The sequence below is a fragment of the Tachysurus fulvidraco genome, chromosome 14, assembly GCF_022655615.1.
Source record: "Tachysurus fulvidraco isolate hzauxx_2018 chromosome 14, HZAU_PFXX_2.0, whole genome shotgun sequence".
NCBI lineage: Eukaryota > Metazoa > Chordata > Actinopteri > Siluriformes > Bagridae > Tachysurus > Tachysurus fulvidraco.
The window spans coordinates 6,205,809-6,220,380 of NC_062531.1; the positions used below are offsets into that span (position 1 = coordinate 6,205,809).

The 14,572-nt window shown below is 39.1% G+C and overlaps 2 protein-coding genes across 5 annotated transcripts in view; one reads left to right on the forward strand and one right to left on the reverse strand.

Annotated features, from left to right (window-relative positions):
* The window catches only part of ntng2a (netrin g2a), a 72,931-nt gene extending 66,799 nt beyond the window's left edge, over positions 1–6,132 (reverse strand). Inside the window, exons 1-2 of one of the 2 annotated variants that reach the window (XM_027133117.2) lie at positions 5,326–6,132; positions 3,176–4,032 (exon numbers count right to left, since the gene is read on the reverse strand). In XM_027133117.2, coding sequence (XP_026988918.1) covers positions 3,176–3,388 — 213 coding nt within the window. In that variant the 5' untranslated portion in view covers positions 3,389–4,032; positions 5,326–6,132. Of the gene's footprint in view, positions 1–3,175; positions 4,037–5,325 lie in introns of both variants that reach the window. The other variant, XM_047799989.1, reaches the window with a different exon arrangement.
* Positions 6,133–7,566: 1,434 nt separating this feature from the next.
* med27 (mediator complex subunit 27) overlaps positions 7,567–14,572 on the forward strand; it is a 57,090-nt gene continuing 50,084 nt past the window's right edge. For 2 of the 3 annotated variants that reach the window (XM_027133121.2, XM_047799959.1), the window contains exons 1-2: positions 7,567–7,817; positions 9,098–9,242. In XM_027133121.2, coding sequence (XP_026988922.1) covers positions 7,615–7,817; positions 9,098–9,242 — 348 coding nt within the window. In that variant the 5' untranslated portion in view covers positions 7,567–7,614. The remainder of the gene's footprint in view (positions 7,818–9,097; positions 9,243–14,572) is intronic. The other variant, XM_027133122.2, reaches the window with a different exon arrangement.

The window sequence follows — 14,572 nt, forward strand, 5'->3', positions numbered from 1 at the left end:
GTGAGAAGAGAGATGGTCCATTTTTGGCTTTGTAGGCCAGCATCAGTGTTTTGAATCTGATGCGTGCAGCTACCGGAAGCCAGTGGAGGGATCACTGCAGCGGGGTGGTATGCGATAATGTGGTAATGCCGGGCAGCTGCATTTTGGATCATTTGCAGAGGACGGATTGCGTTCATAGGTAGACCTGCCAGCAGTGCATTGCAGTAATCCAGTCTAGAAATGACAAGAGACTGAACAAGTACCTGAGCACTCTGTGTGGACAAAAATGGCCGAATCCTTCAAATGTTGTAGAGAACAAACCGACATGAGCGAGTCACATTAGCAACATGAGTGGAAAAGGACAGTTGATTGTTCATGGTTACCCAAAGGTTGCGAGCTGTGGCTGAAGGGGAGATCAGATTGTTGTGCAAGGATATAGCAAGATCATGACCTGGGGATGAATCACCTGGGATGAACAGCAGTTCAGTTTTGCTAGCAGTCATCAGGCATGGTAGGTTGATTGGCATCTCTGGAAAATTGTCTGTAGTGTGTGATTGCGTGAGTGAATGAGAGTGTGTGTGTGTGTGTGCCCTGCGATGGGTTGGGACCCTGGACAGAGGGTGCGGGGGAGGAAACCGGAGTACCCGGAGGAAACCCCCGAGGCACGGGGAGAACATGCAAACTCCACACACACAAGGCGGAGGCGAGAATCGAACCCCCAACCCTGGAGGTGTGATGCAAACGTGCTAACCACTAAACCACCGTGCTGTCTTGGGGACGTTCCTTAATATTAAATATAACTATGAACTGAAAAAAAGCATGTTGTTTTATTCAGTTAGTAAATTGCTGTGGGATAAATGTGAAGTGGATTAAACCGCTTCAGAACATGATGTAATTTAAAGATAATCAAATTCATGATGGTAAAAGTAACTCCGCTTCATTTCAGTCCACACTGTTGAATATTTTCCTTTACCGGTACATCAACCCCTGTCATCGTTTATTTATTCTTTACTATACCGCAAGACATAGATGATGACATGCTATTTCCATCTGTATCCTGCCTCCCAAATAAACAGCCTCTTGTGTGTAGTTCACTTTCAGAGCACACCCACGGCACGGCACGGCACGGCACGGCACGGCACGGCACGGCACGGCACGGCACCAAAGCTGTCACAATATCACACATGATGCTGAGGCGAACATGGCTTTTCCATTAATCACGTTTGTGATTTCTAATCCGTTTCTCAGGAAGGAAAAGAGATTACAGGACACTGACGATGGCTGGAGCACATACCTCACATCGCTACCTTCCCGATTTCAGCTCACGAGGGAATTCAGACTTTTCACATGAACTATAGAGCATTAAAAAGTAAAAATCTGTAATTTTTTTTCATATCCACGTGATTATGTATAAATACATCTCTATGAACCTGGGTATCAGGAATGAAGCCATTAATGTCATTACTATGTGGTAAGTTCAGGCTGTGTGTGTGTGTGTGTGTGTGTGTGTGTGTGTGTGTGTGTGTGTGTGTGTGTGTGTGTGTGTGTGTGTGTGTGTGTGTGTGTGTGTGCGCACTCTATCCCATACTCTATATTCCATTTAACAGCCCTCGGGTTCTCCAGTTTGTCCATGACCCGGTAACAGAGGGTATTTCCTATCCAAAAAATCTTTAAAGAACCTTTTATTTCACTAAGATTTAGGATTTTAGCAAAACAGGATTATACAAATGCTTCAAAATGTTCCAGAGTTTTTCAAGGACTTTTCAAGCCCCCTTTTTTTTACACGCTACATCTCCTGTGTGCAAACCAATGCTTCATTTACATTCCTTTAATACTCCTGAATTTTTTCATGCTGGTTGAATTACTTTCATTGAATATACAAAGGGTGTCATGTGCAAGTACTGATGTGTGTGTGTGTGTGTGTGTGTGTGTGTGTGTGTGTGTGTGTGTGTGTGTGTGTGTGTGTGTGTGTGTGTGTGTGTGTGTGTGTGTGTGTGTGGGTTGATAATTTTGTATCCTGTGGTACACCAAAGATAGGAATATCAGACAGTTTTGACCTTGTGGGGACATTCGGCTGGTCAATATGAGACTATTGTACTTTTATTTTGTTGTTTGTTTTGTTTTGTGTTTTTAAAAACACTGCAGCATTGCTAAAAAAAAAAAAGTCAAAAGGTTAAGGTTAGGGTTACGCTGAGGGTTACAGTATGCATTCATAATTATGCGATCCTCATTTGTGCCTTCAAAATAAGTCATTATATTACTTTTTTGTTTATTTAAAGCAAAGCTTTCATTTGTTTAATGCTTATTTTTTTCAGCTTTTGCAGTATTTCTAATTTAGGCAACTTGTGCTAAATTCCCCAAAGCTTTGCAGTCAGGGGCCTGGGATAAAGAAACACCAACCTACTGCATTACTGTAAAGATAAAAACAAGAACAAAGCTGCACGTGTTAATTCAAGAGACTCATGCAGGTCACACAGAGCTGCGCAATTAGATCAAATCACATCAGTACCATGATCAATCTTATCACTATAAGCCTTTTATAAGAGAATCGCAAGTACTATTAGTACGTTTCTAAATATAGACCGGGATACGAAAATGATTGCTTATTAAAATCTAATCGTGTGCCATCTTTTTTTTTTTTAATTATTATTATTCATTCATTTATCGTTTAGCTTTCTCCTGGTCGGGGTTGCTGTAAATCTGGAGCATATCCCAGGAACAGGGAAATACACACTGTATGGGATGCCAAGCTGTCACAGGACAATACACACACACACACACAAACACACACACTCCATAAATATCAGATAAGTATAGAATTGAATATAATTGGTTTGAGACACGTCACTTTTGGGGTTTTGTTAGTAAAAGTATGGTAAATATTGCGATATATGAATTCTATAGCATGAACGTATTGTTATATGATTTTTTTTTTTAAATGTCTCGCCATCCCTAATCTCTAATATTTAAGGATGTTTGCAGTCTCTAACATTATAAGATAATAATAAACATAATAAGATTGGATGCAGTGATCTCTATTGAGCCCTAATTTTGGAGTTTAGGCCATAACCACTATTCCTTCCACCTATGATAGGTGTGTGTGTGTGTGTGTGTGTGTGTGTGTGTGTGTGTGTGTGTGTGTGTGTGTGTGTGTGTGTGTGTGTGTGTGTGTGTGTGTGTGTGTGTGTGTGTGTACCAGGGTGCAGAAGCGCTCAGGTGGATCTCCACACGTGATGTCTGGTGGCTCCACTCGGATCTGCATGAAGTCCTTCATGGCAGCGGGTCGAGGCTGACACGCATAATATTCCCACGTGGGACCTTCATCTGTGCTTACAAGTGACTTACAGATGTCATACTGGCCCAGAGTAATGAGCACACAGTGGAGGAACAGGCAGACTGGGAGGAGCATGGTGTGGAGCACTATGATGGACCTGGACTGGGAGTTGGGGGCGGGGCAAATGGATGAAAGGGGTGGAGCCTCTCAGCATCGACACCAAGACGTATTCATAATTCGTTAACCGGGCAATCATCCACTGTGGATTCAATTCTCTCCTTACTAAGTGAGGTCTAGAATTAACTAGAAATAACTTTGTTCCAGTTCAGGATTGAAAAGTCACTTCTAAAAAGTTTACTCCTGAATTCATAAACCTGAAAATTTGCCTTAGAAATCCAACAGCTGGTGAAGACATCTCTTCACCTGTTTAAAGTCCATATGGTTTTCTTTACTCATGCTTTATTCAGAGCCCGGAATAAATCTGGAATATTTAATGTCATTCAAAAAAATGTATTGTGCTGTCCTAGCTCAAGATCTGAATCAGATCTCTCATCACTTTCCGTGTCCCTGAAAAAGCTGTCCCATTGATGGAAACTGTATGTGAGGCAAGTCCATTTACTATGAAAGGTTTGCTGTAGCTGACTAATGGGAATTCAGCCAGGAATCAGGAATCATCTTCCATGAGTCCATATGGTTTTTGATGCTCACACTGTAAAGGTTTCCGATGTTGATGCCTGTCAGATTTCCGAGCGGCGTTCGAGCTGCTTTATTTCCACTTTCTGTCTGGGAAATAATGTAAAAAATAATAAATGTTAAACAGCAAAATTAGACAAGAAATTATCTATCTATCTAATAAATATTTAAATAAACAAATTATCTAATACAATTATTTTTTTTTATTTGCATATATCTTATACCAATGTGCAGGCTGAATATTTTAAAGGGATATTTTATTTCAATTCTTTTTTCCAGGAACATTTCAAATCCCGACCTACTCCGAAAGTGCACAAAGTTCACATCGCTCACAGGGAGCACGCCGTCCCATGCCATATTCTATACCATATACTACGTAGCCTAATCTTTCACTCTAGTGCATCAGTTTCAAATATCATGCTATCACAATACATTTTAAAAGCATTTGGCTGTATTAAAAGAGTCTTTGCTTCATTAAGATCATGACCCACGCTTAATCAGGAGGAAAATGATTCGCCGATCGCTCAAGAGTAAAGAAAATCTAGAAGTGTTCCTTTGATGAAACAAGAGGAAGTGATCTATACAATATGAAAAATTTGTGCAATGAGGAAAAAAAGTGATTTAATATAACCAGGTGTTTTAAACTGTATGACATGTGACATGAATAAAGTGTTTCATATTTTGCCTAAATATCTTTCACTCCTAGAAATGAAGGTACCAAATAAACAATAAATGCACTTTTCCTTATTGCTGGCACGGTGGTATATTTTCTACTTTTCAGTATGGATCATTTGCAACACCTTTAATTAACACAATCAGTGCTCTAATTATAGTCCTTGGATTGTTTTAAGAAGGTGCACGTTATTGACTGAACATTCATCCCAGATGTATTCCCACTTCAGCAGCCGGTCTTCCCGGGATAGGTTCTGAATCCAATTCCCGGGAGAGGTTCTGAATCCTGCACAAGCCTGATCTTACTAAAGATGAATGAACATATCAATGAATGACAGTATTCACATTTGCAAGTCAAAGATACATCCAAAAGGTGCATCCTTGATATGTACTGTAGCATCTCATCTACAAGACAAAGTATAGTTTGATACCGTGCATTTCCTTTCCTTTCCTTTCCTTTCCATTTCTGAGTGTGTAAGTTAAACAGCTGTATGCTTTGTTTTCTGAGATTGACTTCATCCACTGTATTAAGCTTAACGTGGTGAAACTTTACGTAGTGAGTCCCACTAGATATTTAAGAATGAAATACATGGCGCGTTTTAAAGCGTGCGCGTATGGAGGCGGGTTGAAGAAAAAGTTCGGAGATGGTCCTAAAAAACTGCAGCACTTCACCTCGCACTTTGTAAAGCTCAAATCACTAAACTTACCTTGCGAAAAGATCTCTCCGTACATGCGTGCCTTGTTCCAGGATTTCAGCTCGTACTGAAACCAAGACATCTCTTCTTCTTCTTTCATCGGGAATGAACTTCAGATGATGCGTAATCCCTTTCCAGAAGCGTTTAAACACGACGCTGTGCGTAAATCTGCAGCACAAATCCTCTATCGTGTATTATTCTGTATCTATGTGTGTATATTGGTGTGTATTTTTAAATGTTTTTAGATCATGTTCAGCTTTAGTCTTAGGTTAGTTTCCGTCCTGCATGTGCGCTCAAGGACGGACAGCGCTCGCGTTGCGCAGGAGCATCCCACCCGCTTCTGATCTCTCCATCCTCCTCCTCCTCCTCCTCCTCCTCTTCTTTTTCTTCTTCTTCTTCTGCCCCCTTTCTCTCACTGCATCTTACGCTGTTCAAGCCTGCTGCAATCTAATCTAACGCTTTTCCTCTGAAGCCTGGTTCTAAGTTTCACATACCCTTTTTTGTAGAGCTTTGAAAGTAAGTCCACTTCCTACCTTACAGTCTAGCCTTCCTGGCTCAGTACTTAAAGTTTATCTGACTGCTGGATGCCTGGAAGCGTCCCAGTGGAAAATCAGGCATCCCGCCCTGCTTAAAGGGCCACAGACAAATCTCACATCTCTGCACGGAAGGCAGTTCAGATAAAAAAGCACAACACCACTCAGTGAGTGATTTCTCTATTTCTATCCAGTATGTACAGAAAGAATGCACAAAACCTCTCATGAGCTTCACGTATGAATAATCACACGGGATTTTTATACATTTGGTTTTTGAAGCGTTTTTTCACCGTTTCATGATTCTTACACGATTCATTTTACGTGATTTTAACATACGATTTGTTTGTTGTGTGATTCATGTGATTCTTCCACGTGACTCATTTTACGCATGATCTTTTTGCGTACGATTCGTTGATTTTCACATATGATTCTTAAACATGAGTCAAATCTTAACGCGATCTGTATATATGACTCACTGATTTTTCCAGATATTTCAAAAAATTTTAAGTGATTTTTTACACGATTCATTGATTTTGACATGTGATTCTTAAACATGTCATTTTCCACGGTATCTTTGTATATGATTCATTGATATTCATTGATATGTGATACTATATTCATCATTTTACAGGGACTTTAGAATAGATTTTTTTTACATGCTTCTTACATATGATCCATTATTTATTTATTTGTTTGTTTGTTTGCTTGTTTGTTTGTTTAATTGTTCGATTATTTATTTAATTATTTATTTATTGTACATACGATTCATGATTTGTTTATTTTCTTACTTCATGATTCGCACCATGTTCTCATGCACCAGATAGGAGGCTAACAGTATTTTAAATTTAATAATAAATGATAATACACAAATATAATTACAAGATAAATTACAAATTAAAACATTATTCAGTTGTACGATGGAATGTTTGTGCACACTATAAGACACCATTAAGAGCTGCTATTGACTTTTTGGCACAGTTGTGCTCTATTGATTTTAAATAAAGACTCCTAGATGGAAAAAAAAAAGCAAAGCTAGTTTTGATGTGTATTTACATTTGAAGATGTAAAACCAATTTCTTTTATGTCCTGTGAAATTTTCATATGCAGATAAAAAGACTAACATTCAGAAAGTTCTGCAGATACAAGGTTCTCAAAGGTGTTGTGTTTTCCATAAGGGCCGATTATATCGTCTGAATTAATTTCATAAAGGTACAATACCTTCTTGGCTCTTGAAGGGTTCTTTAAGCGTTTACTGGATTAGTGACTACTGAATTAGTTTTACATGGATCCATTCATATAAGTGTAAATTGACTTCCAGCTGGCCTGGCGGTGCTGTGAGTAGTGTGTTGCTGTTGCACAGTTCCAGGGTCCTTGGTGTTGTCCTGAGCTCAGGTTTCACATGTAAGTCTAACATAAGTTAGGTATGGATGTGTATACATAGTGCCATGTGATGGACTTCTGATCCATCTATAGTGTATTTCCACCCTGTTTCCTGTGTTCACAGGATCGTCTCTGGATCTCTGTGACAACATAAAGAGCATCATAGCTGTGGAAAGTCACCATGTTATTGGGAGGCAGAAGGAAACCAGAGAACCTAAAGAAACCCCACATCTCCAAGTTTGTAAAACAGTCAAGCACAGAGACTTTACAGAAACTGTTTACAGAAATCTACCTTACATAGTACAAGCGCTGGAACTACAACTCCCAAGCTAGTCGGCGCAACGTGACGTCATTTGTGCGACGGGTATTTACAGGGGAAACAACAGTCATGGCGGATGTTATGAATGTCGGTGTGAATTTAGAAGCTTTTTCTCAAGCGATTAACGCAATCCAGGCTCTTAGATCTAGTGTAACTAGAGTGTTTGACTCACTGAAAGATGGGATGAAGAATAAGGAAACGCTTGAAGGACGAGAAAAAGTGTTTATTACGGAGTTTCAGGACAACTTGCAGGCGGTGAATCGTGATTTAACGTGAGTTCATCACAACTGAGCTTTTGTTTGTTGTTTTGTTTTGTTTTTAGATTCTTTGAGTTGTCGATATAGCCATAAATGTCACTTAGTGCACTATAAATAAGACAAAATCAATCAATGTAAATCTTTCATGCTTCACTGGGCAAATTCCTAAACTGGGGAATTAAATGAACAATTTAATAAAAACATCTAATCCTAGATTAATTCAGAATATTTTCATGTACGCATCAGCAGTTCTACTGGATTTGTAAACAATTGTAGACATAGCAACAGATATTTTCCAATTAACGTACAAGTTTAACGTCTAGGCTGTAGTGGGTTGCCAGATTGATCTGTTTTTGAAAGGTTTTTCGAGGATCCATTACACTACTGAGGATTTTTGGATTCACCTCTCAAGCTCCCCTTTAAAGCACATTTTGTAGATGAATTGGAAATGAATCTTTTCGGGATTATTGTCACATATCTACACAAAATAGTATTGAACTGTACTTGTTTGGAAAAGAAGTCACAATATGTCCATAAGTGTTCCGTGGTCTAAATATAGACCTGTTCCTGCATATAGACCAGCACTGTGTGTTCGAGAACATACGTAAATACACAGCTTCATGAAAACCAATGAGTCAGACGTCCAGGACAGAGTTCTGGAGAATTATTGATCAAGATTTGGTCAAAACAACGGTCCTGTCTATCACTATTAAATCTACAGTTTAAAAACTAGAAAAACTGCAACTCTGCTTAGATAGTGACCAGGTAACAAGTGTTTAGTAAAGAATCTGTAAAGAAAAGAAGAGACTGTTGGGGAAACTGTATAAGCTGAAGAGACACATATCTCTAATGGATAGGAGAATAAATATTCAGTCACACAATTTACGTATTTGTCAAAAAAAAATATTTTGATTTGTTCCCCCACTTCAGACATACGTGCTACTTTTTGTGGATCATGATATATTCTTTCAGTTATATCCAGGTCTGCCATTATTGATCATGGGTCGTAATTAAAATATAAAAGACATAAGCAAATTAAGTCTTCGGTGATTGAATTGATCTAATTTGGCAAATGATAATTATGGAATTAATTATAGCGTGAATGTGATGTTTGAATTGGAGAATGTTTTGCAAAATATATTATGACTTAACATCCACCTTATTTTCTGGAGTTTTTCTAATATGTCACGTTTCATATCTTTACACATTTTTCAAGCTATATAGAGTGCTTTTGGTCATGTTTATGTTATGCATCGTGATCGACAGCTTTCTGTGATCGTTCATGTGTGTTTTAGTGAGTTGGAGCGTCTGAGCAATCTGGTCGGCAGGCCATCAGAGAGTCACCCGTTACACAACAGCGGCCTGCTGAGTTTAGACCCGGTTCAGGACAAAACCCCTCTGTACAGCCAGCTTCTACAGGCTTACAAATGGTCCAACAAGGTAAGCTAAATGATCCACAGTGTGCTGTGTAGATTAGAGAGAAAGAATTTGGGCTGCATGATGATAAAGCTATATTCAACATATGTTACTGCAAAGAAAGTTCAGTCATCTGAGGCCAAGAATTAGTACCTAATCTGACTGGGCTGCCAAGTGTTGTAACAGGAAAATACTGTTTGCCCTCCAAGAGAGCAGAAATGACCATGTCCTCATTAAAAAAAAAAAAAAATCTCTTTTATTAAATGACAATGACAAATGAGTACAGATGAATACATTATTAACAACAACCAGTCACAACATGACACATACACAGTGCAAGATAACACGAGGGCAAGTGAAGCAAGACACAAAACGTAAGAAACAGGTTACAAAATAAAAGACATGAAAACCAGAATGCAAGACAAAACCCAAAACCTACGTTACATGAGGGTTCTGTTATATAAAAGACATATAAATATATGAAATACTTTTTTCACATACTTTTATTTAGAAAGGTGTGTTTATTGAATCACTTATGAAACCCATTGTGAGTGTAATCAGGAGTGATCAGGATTATACTTGACTCTCTGTGAAGATTATGTTCCCTGTACAGGTCAAAATCAAAATCATCTTATAGCACAGCAAATTCCACAATCTTTCATTAATTACAAAACAGGACTTCATGTTTTATCTATTTGCAGTTACGTGTTGTGGCAAGCCTGCAAATCAAGTTAGTTCCTGTTATCACTTACAGTACAGATGAAAAGTTTGGACACACCTTCTCATTCAAAGAGTTTTCTTTATTTTCATGACTATGAAAATTGTAGATTGACACTGAAGGCATCAAAACTATGAATTAACACGTGGAATTATATACGTACATAACAAAAAAGTGTGAAACAACTGAACATATGTCATATTCTAGGTTCTTCAAAGTAGCCACCTTTTGCTCTGATTACTGCTTTGCACACGCTTGGCATTCTCTTGATGAGCTTCAAGAGGTCGTCACCTGAAATGGTCTTCCAACAGTCTTGAAGGAGTTCCCAGAGATGCTTAGCACTTGTTGGCCCTTTTGCCTTCACTCTGCGGTCCAGCTCACCCCAAACCATCTCGATTGGGTTCAGGTCCGGTGACTGTGGAGGCCAGGTCATCTGGTGCAGCACCCCATCACTCTCCTTCATGGTCAAATAGCCCTTACACAGCCTGGAGGTGTGTTTGGGGTCATTGTCCTGTTGAAAAAGTGGTGTGTCCAAACTTTTGGAAGGTGTGTCCAAACTTTTGGTCTGTACTGTACATTATAACAGCTCTAACCAGCAAAATGCAGCAGAATTATTATGTAAAGAACAAATTACTCCATCCTGAAGACCTTCTCATGTCTGAAAGCCATGAGCTTTACCTCTGGACACACTGGAGACCTAAACATAAGCTTCATTCATCTTAAATAATCTTCTCACAGACATGTGTCTTAATGAATGAATATAAAATGTTCAGATTTTCCCTCTAAACCACCTAATTTTACATTTACAGCATTTTGGCAGACACCTTTATCCAGAGCGATGTACATAAGTGCTTACATTTCTATCATTGGATACATTAATGCTGGATCACTGTTACATCCTAAGTGTCTGAAGGAGCTGCTCCCAGTCAATACCAAAACCATAATACACACCGTTATTACTGCTTCACTGCAAAACAATAACAAAGCATTTTAAACATGTGCAATAACAGAAATTTTTAAAAATGTGCAATATGTCTTCAGTGTAACCACTACTCTCTTTATACATTTTTGTTTTTGTATATACTGTATATTATGTTGTCTTTATTCTTTATTCGTTTTATATATATTTTTTCCCCATTGTGGGATGGATAAAGGAATATCTTATCTTATCTTAGGTTATCTTATCTTATCTTATCTTAGGTTATCTTATCTTAGGTTACATACTTAAGATACCATGAGTTTAAAACATTAAAACATATATATATATATATATATATATATATATGATGTATAAATAAAGATATATATATCTTTATTTTCGAATAAAGAAACGTAGGGAAAAATTATTGCAGAAATTGGTCCAGACCAATCATTCACATGCATCAAAAGTGAGTACAGCATTTATTTATAAGACAGTGGTGGCTCAAGCGGTTAAGGCTCTGGGTTGTTGATTAGAGGATCAGGGTTCAAGCCTCAGCACTGCCAAGCTGCCAGTGTTGGGCCCTTGAGCAAGGCCCTTAACCCTCACTGCTCCAGGGGTGCTGTATCATGGAGCCGACCCTGTTCTCTGACTCCAACCTCCTCAGTTGGGATATGCAAAGAAAAGATTTCCACTGTGCTGTAATGTATATGTGGTGATAATAAAGGCTTCCATGCTTCCATTTTATTCATTCATCATAGAAAGTATTTACATGTGTCTTCTCTGGTAGTTTAAAAAAAGTATCCTGTGCTTCACCCATTTAAGTAGTTGCATCACAAATTTTCTAAAAAAAAAAAACAATCACAGAAATCCTTCAAAATCCTGAAATAATTGATTACTTTACTGACCGTTTGACGTGCCGAGTCATCACTTTGCTAGTGCTAGACTTTTTGAGAAAGTTCCAGTAAAGCCACATTATTAGATTGCTTGTGTAATAAATTTACTCGCTGCCTTCTTACTGTTCAAACTGCTGAGAAGTTGTTTCACACCTGCATTTCACTTTAAAAAAAAAAAAAACAATGCACAGCTGGTCACTTTATGAAGGTCGATGGTTTAAATGCGGTCGTAAGGATGCCGAAGTGGTTCGTAATGGAGGCCCGAATCGATAGAATATTATCAATAATTAATCCGAGATCACCGGACGGAGGATGTCCGAGCGGTACTTAGGGAGAGTCGGCCATTATTCTATTTGAAATATTCTCTGTTGACTTCTACAGACTCATCATTTAGTATGCATAAATAATACTCAACCTTCTAATCCTAAATCACACGAGTTTTCCTTTACACTTCCCTCGCTTATTTATACGTCCCGTGTTTCATTTCGCCATTAAGGAAAACCTTTTACTACAGCGCCTGCACTCGCACCGTTCGCTCAGAAAGCCGCACGAACAGCTCAGAAATCCACCAAAGTGATATTCTAAGTGTCAGGATTAATATTAGGTCCTTCCGACAATCCTCTTGATTGTTGGCAGATGGCATCTACCCAAAGAGCGTGCACTCGAGACGCAACAGATGTGGACCTTTTTAACACAGTCTCAACATTTTCCCAATATCCATTACAACCAAGTGCCTCGACTCCTTTGATCATCCGTATTTTTGAGCGTCGAGTGCTTTTGAACAGGATTTTGCTAAATTTTCTTAAAGGACGCTTCCCTTTTATTCTGTCCCTCTTTGATGTGCTCAGGTGGATACACAGGCATCTTGATTGAGCTCGTGATGACCGATATCTTCAAGTTGCCGTTGAATGCTCGGTGAGCTCTGCTTCGCTTGACAAGCCTGATTGCTCATTAGATGTGGTTTTTAATTAAAACTTTCCTGGACCATGATTTTCTGTCTAGATTCTACAAGATTCTGGTAACAAATTTGTAATCGACTTTGTCGCCAATATCTACACTTGGGATTTCTGACTTCTTGTGATTAGTTGGACCATTTTCTTAAAGCCACGAGTACAAAACCCTATTCCTTTCTTGGAGTCGAGTACAGTACTGTTTTGCTCCCAGTATTGTTTAGTATTGTACTCTACTTCTTCATGAGATGTACGGTACTGTACTGCCTAATAGATGGAGTACCTGAGTACCAGTATTGTGCGAGTTAGTCCTTTTGCCTTAGTAAATGCCCTTTTGGTACTGTATGTTTTATGTCCTTAGTCATTACTAGATAATGGGCCTTTTTACACCTGGTCACTTCATGTGTTTTCTCTGATCCGATAGCTATCTGATTTGTTATAACTGTTCTATTTACATTAGGCCACATAAATGCGTCTTGGCGAATCGGATATCGATCGGATCTTTCTACTCCTGCCCAAAATGCAAATATATTTTACCACATTTCCGGGGTAATTGAAATGAAACACGCTTTGGTGTATGCGGTTTTCCGAATACGAACAAAAAGAAAATGAAAAAACCTTGTTATGCTACAAAAAACAGCATTTACTGTTTGCTGCATTTTCGCTGGCAGCAGCAGAACATTTTAAGACCCGATGAGACACCTGGGTGAAAGATCACCTGCGATTGACCTACTTCCGTTTGGGAGGAGTATAGCACTGGCGTATGTGGCTTGAACAACCACACTCATTTACACCTGTCCAGTTTCATCTGAAACGCGTCCCAGACCACCTCCTGAAGTGATTTGAGCGATCGGATTTATATCCGTCTCGAAAACGTTTTCGGAGGGCATTCAGACCTGGTCTTTTTACCATCGGATAGCTATCGTATCACAGAAAACGCATGAAGTGACCAGGTGTAAAAAGCCCCTATGTCTAGTGTTCACTCAAAACTCATCTTGAGTAATAAGATTGTAATCCTGCCTAGCACTCCCTAGCTCAGGTTGGCACTTCATCCAGCTTCAAGTCCTATTCTTAGATAGTAGAGCATCTTCTCATATATTTTATACTTCATATGTTTTTGTGGCGAATCGCGAAGTCAAACCCGGAATGGCATAGAAGAATGTCGACTGTCTCGCCATGATCGTAGTGTAGTTAGTACTAGGGTCTTTCAGTCGCTTCGAGATTTCTGAATAAATAATGCACCGTGCCTGCCGATGCGGGAAAGCTGTACGCAGACTTACATGAGCAAATTGGTTTCAGAAGCGTCCTCTACAATTGTTGCAGTGTTTTGTAGGGCGCAATTGACAAAACATGAAAAATATAGAAACTTACGGTACTCTTTCTATAGTAGAATTCACTTTGTATTTTACGTTCTGCTTAAGGTTTTATGCTGCGTGTTTTTGACTAAATTTCCAAGTCGGGAAGCGTTACGCAAACACGCACGTCATCTAAAGCCCTGACAGTTATACAGTCAGTAGACAACTGACAATGGAGCTTTTTGCAGCTAAAGCTAAGGTCCATCCAAACGCAAATAGGGAAGGAAGCTAACCCAGCCAATGTAGGGTTAACTCTTAGTGCCTGTCCTAAGCCCGGGTGAACTGGGAGGGTTGTGTTGCTGTGGCAACCCTGAACTGATTCAGAGGTCATTGCCGTTCATATTAAATAGTAAACTAATTAAATAGAAAATAATTAGTCGAAGCCCAAGCGTGGTGAATCTATGGATCATCCTGACCACCCATCCTCTGCATCCATCCGATGCTTTCATGGAGCTGATGTGGAGTGACTAGGATGAAAGTGTTGAATCAATGCCACGTGTCAATACATTGATCAGT